The sequence below is a fragment of the Gossypium arboreum genome, chromosome 3 (assembly GCF_025698485.1).
Source record: "Gossypium arboreum isolate Shixiya-1 chromosome 3, ASM2569848v2, whole genome shotgun sequence".
NCBI classification, from domain to species: Eukaryota; Viridiplantae; Streptophyta; class Magnoliopsida; order Malvales; family Malvaceae; genus Gossypium; species Gossypium arboreum.
In genome coordinates this window covers 31,684,936-31,690,462 of record NC_069072.1, presented here as the reverse complement: position 1 = coordinate 31,690,462, position 5,527 = coordinate 31,684,936, and the positions used below count along the sequence as shown (strand labels likewise).

Here is a 5,527-nt window from a genome sequence, read left to right as displayed (position 1 = left end):
GATGATCCAATAAAATTTGACATACGCCTAATAGTTATTGTTACAACATTTTATATAAATAATTATATTGTGAAATTTATTTAAAATCCTTGAAGAATTTAGAATGCTAAAAGCATATAGAAATTTTTGTGAAATTGTTCAATATGTTTAAATAAATATTTATATTAATTGAAATGATTTGGACATACGTATTTTTATAAAATGATGAAGATCAAAGTTTGTTATAATTATTGTTGAAACTCCTGAAAATTTTTCACCACTCATGACTATCAGAAGAATGTTGACTAACGCTTAGCATATCTATTCAAGTGATCATTTGAGAAGTTAGTATTCAAGCTTGAAATATATATAGAATCTTAGATATAATATGATGTTCAACAAAATTTTGTCCCACTGAGTTTGAGGCAACAAGTTATGCGTATTATAAATATGTGTACTCTTTTCATTCATTAAGAATCTTTTTCTTTCAAAGATTTTTATCTTATTAAAGTTTTAATGAAACATGAGTATTCAAGAAAAGTGTTATAAATATATTTATTACATAAAGTGGATGTACATTAGGATAAGATGTTGGTTGAAGTTTAAGACTCAAATGTCTATTAAGAAGATGTATAACTCTTTATGTTTATAAATACAAACTTTAAATATTATGAATAAATTATTTTCTTATTTCTTATTTCTTATTCCTTTTATTTTATTGCAGTTTGCTTATAATTCCAACGGTAGTAATTTGATAAGTATTTATTTTATTGGCGGTACATTTTTGTTTGTGAGGAATTGAATTAAACCCAACAACAGTAGTCTTAAAGAAAGTGTTTTTAATGTTGATGTCCAATAAAAAAATAATAATAATAAATAAATAAATAACAGAGGAATCAATCCAAGATGTAACAGAGCAGATGGGAAGGCAGGTGTTTGCTAATAATAACCATAAAATTGTTAGTACTTTCAACTCATAGAAGGACATTAATTTTCAACTAGCAACCATAACCTTCAATCACTAGCAGAAACACAGTATGGTGATGTGAAAATTACGATTATCCAACTTTCTTATTGTACATTGACATAAAAATAGAAGAATCTAATATTGCATAATAGTCTTACATTAAAAGCTACAAAGCATTTTATATATATATATATATATATCCTCTTACAGCTTATAGAAATTTGTCAAAGTTTTCCCATCCAGTTCCTTGGTGAAGAACCTTCTCATGTAGTCATTATATATAAACTGACGATAGTGGGCTGGTTTCTCTGGTGAAGTAAGTTCAGCAAATGGTCCATATAAGGCTTCCCTGGCACTTGGATTGAAGAAAACAGCGATCGACACTCGGGCTTCTTCGGAAGGATTTGCCAGTACTCTGTGCTCCACACTTTTATACTCATCATTCGACATTATCTGGAAATTGCCGCAAAGCACCACCATTCGTAGCAACAAATAAAATCATTAGCAGTTCCAATAATTACAAAGACAACAATGCTTCAACTTCTAATAGGCTCATATTTTACTTTTAGTAGAATGCATATTCACCCGGCTTGATTCAGACGAGAAGCTACATTGATTTAATCTTATAGCTAGGTTGACTTTTCTTACTTACAGGCTGATTGCCCTAGGGATAGATGCATTTAAAATTTATCACAAACCATTCTTCTGCAAATATTGTAGTAGAAAATATAAAGATCAAACTCAGCTCAACCACAATATTAAAGGTCCGTTTGTTTACATGTAAAAAATTTTACGAAAAATATTTTTTATATTTTCATGTGTTGGTTTCACAGAAAATAGTTTAGTCAACAGAAAATGACTTACAAGTTAAGGTAAAATAAGTTTAATATTATTATATTGATAATAAATTTTTTTATTTTTAAAAATATTTAAAATTTTATATTTTAATATTATTAAACATACATATTTAATTATTTATATTTAGTCTTATAATAAATTATTAATATAATAAATATAATTTATTAATAATATTTTAATTTTATTTTAATAATAAATTTTAAAATAATAATTTTAAATAATATTATTCACATATTATTGAAAATATTCAATATTAATATTTTATAATAAATATTTATTACAATTATAAATATATTAATAATAAATGTTTTGTAGTATAAAGATTAAAATATGTCATAAGTCTATATATACTTTATAAATTTGTAATTTAGTCTTTGTACTTTTATTTTCAAGAATTTAGTTCCTTTACTTTTCAAATTTGAAAATCAAATCCAATTGTAGACATCGTTAATTTTTTTTCAATTTTGTTAATGTTACATTTTAAATAAAAATACTCACTTAGTAGTCATGTAATTAAAAATGAATCAATTTAACATAATATTTTTAATATATGAAAAACAATATAAAATTATAGATAAAAATAAATTTAATTAAACAATGAAAAATAAGAAAATCTCAAATGTATATTTGTTTAATTGAAAACAACTTTTATAAAATATTTCTAAGAAATCTACCAAACAATGAAAATATTTTACGTAAATTCCTCCAAACACTAGAAAATATTAATTTTTCAGAAAAATAAATCATTTTCTATAAATCATTTTCAAGAAATAATTTTCAGTGAAACAAACCAAACCTAAATTAAATAGAATCACAAAAAGAATGGTTCTATATTTTATGTTAAAATACAATTTTAATATTTTTATTGATTTGTTGAATTTTTATAAATTTTCATTATTTTTTGGGTTTTAATATTTTTACAATTTTTTATTAAAAGTAATAAAAATTAAAAGTTTTCAATTTATTAAACTTTGAAAGGGCAATGCTTCAATCAGATGTTGGGAGGGTAAGAAACATCAATTCTCCAAGTTGAAAGCAGAACTAACTGCTACCATTTTATCCCATGGAACTTCAATAATGTAAAATTTATTCTCTAATGTTGTAAATTAGGCTTTCAGCCTCTAAAAGACCTTACCTGAAGAATATCTGCAATGTTTATAACAAGAGCTCCATGAACAGGCTTGACATCCACCCACTCCCCTTCATGCTTAATCTGCAGCCCACCGGTGTGATCCTGCAGCAACAACGTTAACACTCCCGGATCTGTATGTGATGCGATGCCCACTGTCAGATCAGGCTGGGGGCAGCATGGATAGTAGTGCCCAACCATTACTCTTGCATCCAAACATGTAGTATTCTTGATGGTATCCTTATCCAATCCCAGCCCTTCCGACAACAACCCCATCAGCTGCTCTCCTAATGTTGTCGAATGTAAGTTCCATTGAACCACATCGTCTCTACAAACCTCCGGAATGTGCTCAAGCTCCGGAAGAGTTGGTCCTAGTCTTATCTGGAGTGTATCCCTATCATTTCACCCAAAATTTTCAATTTTCAATGTGTGAATCCTATCCAGAATTATTTTGGTAAAAATTGGGTTTGTTTTGCTCTTTAATTTTGCTTGAATCTCTTCTAAAAAAACCTATTTTTCAATCAAAGTCAAAACCTATTATCTACTATTGATACGAATATATCAATCAAAATTGGGAGGAAAAGATAACCCAATTCCATAAAACACAAATGGATAAGATACCTCCAGCTAGCGGCTTTAGAGTGGAACAAATCAACGTTGGAAATGAAGGATACACCGGTTCCGGCGTCACGGCGGTAGAATCTGGCCTTGACGTCGGTGGGCAGCTCATGGAAGGCTCTGATGGAAGCGATCATACGGTCAAGAACCTGGACGGGAATTCCATGGTTTACAATCTGAAAGAACCCAAAGGATCGAGATGCAGCGGCTACTTGCTCCACGACCGTCGAACGGGGCCCCGAGAGGTCGATGGTGGGTATGGCAACCGACTTGGGTTTGGGTTTGGGTTTGAGGTCGGATAAAGTTTCGGGTGGGTGAAGGAAGATGCGAGGGATAGTGGTGAGACCAGAATCGACTAGCCCTTTTACTCCAATTTTTGAGTCATCGAATCTTTTTACTTCTTCGGCTCTATCGTACTGGTTTCCGGAATCCACAGTTGTCGCCATTCTTTTTCTTCTGCTAACAACTGAAGTGAAGCGGTGGGAAGGAAGATTTGTAACTTAAAGAATTAAGTTTATAATATAGCAATTAGCAAGATAAATCTCCACGCTACTGTACTTGATTGCCCCACGTACCTTGTCTTTTCTTTCAAACTTTCCATCCTGGGTCACACTAACTATATTAGGACTACACTACGGATAACTAATCTCCAGTTTTAATATTTAAAATTATGTTCAATTATTTGGTTGTTCTTAAAAATTTAAAATAACATATCTAATTTTATTGATATAATAATAAATTTAACTCTCAAATTTTAGATATTTTATTAACGTGATCTCTATTTAATAAATTTAATCTATGTAAATGTTGAGATTAAATTTGTTAAAATTTTATAATTAAAACTAAATTGACAAAGTATATAAACATTATGTACTAAATTTATTGTTATACCAATCAAAACTATGTATAATTAGTAAAAAACATTAACATTGTTATTAATTATTCACTTTTAAAATTCATATAAATTAAATTATTCTAATCTTTTTCAAAGAAATCAACTTACTCAATTTCAAATTTGAAAACTACAAAACAACATTATATGTAAATTTTGGGTTTTATCTTAGTTGATATATGTGACTTTGGTTTTATAATAATTTATGTAACACCCCGAATTCTAGGCCTAGAAGTTTTGGGTTTTGAGTGTAGGGACAGTGAGGAGGTTGCACATATTTGTTTAGCTGTGCAATTTAGTGTCAGAATGAGGCTGTTGGTCTGGTGGTTAAGTGAGTGATAATGAACTTTTAGGTTTTGGGTTTTAAGTCCTTGTGTGCACATTTGGGAGGATATTATTTTATTTTGTTGATGTTTTAATTTAAAAGTGTATAATTATTTGTTTTAATTTAATATATTTTTAGTTATTGTTATTAATTTTATTATTATTACTTTTATTTCTATTTTTTTTTACTTTCTTTATTTTCTGGACGTGTTTTCTATTCTACTTTTCTCTTTAGTTTTTATTCTTTTCGCTTTTGAAAAAAGTACTCAAAGAATGGTTTTTGCTTTTTGGTTTCTGGAATTCCGCTCCTCTATCATCGTCTCCGATTGTTTCGTCATCGAAACAGGTGTAGGATTAGAAACCTTGTCTTTACAGTATCGTTTTCGCAAAATTTATGTTTCGACATATTTTTGTTTTTGTGTTAACCGGAAGATCTTAGGTTCTAGACATTGGAAGTGAGGAGAAACTACCATTTTCTGATATATTCTTGATAGGGCAAAGATTAGGGATGATTTCGGTGGCTTAGATGGTGGTTTCGAGCTATTTTTTGGTGGTTTTGTGACCTCTTCGACAACCAAACAGGCATGTGCCCAGGCACACAGCTGTGTGGATTTGGGAATTAGGGTTTCCAGTCAATTTTGGGTGCCACATGGCTGTGTGGCCGATTTGGGGATTTTGTTAGAATTTAGACGATCGTGTCCCTTAGGCACATGGGCATATGAGTTTGGGAATTTGGGATTTGAGTTTTTGAGTCACACGG

At 29.7% G+C, this 5,527-nt stretch overlaps 1 protein-coding gene across 1 annotated transcript; it reads right to left on the bottom strand.

The window, feature by feature from the left end:
• Positions 1-914: 914 nt before the first annotated feature.
• On the bottom strand, positions 915-4,124 carry LOC108457682 (1-aminocyclopropane-1-carboxylate oxidase homolog 4-like). Its single transcript, XM_017756754.2, has 3 exons — positions 3,555-4,124; positions 2,940-3,327; positions 915-1,399 (listed from the first exon to the last, which is right to left on the bottom strand). Exons 1-3 carry the CDS (start codon positions 3,995-3,997, stop codon positions 1,151-1,153), a joined length of 1,080 nt encoding a protein of 359 aa, XP_017612243.1. The 5' UTR covers positions 3,998-4,124; the 3' UTR covers positions 915-1,150.
• Positions 4,125-5,527: the final 1,403 nt, after the last annotated feature.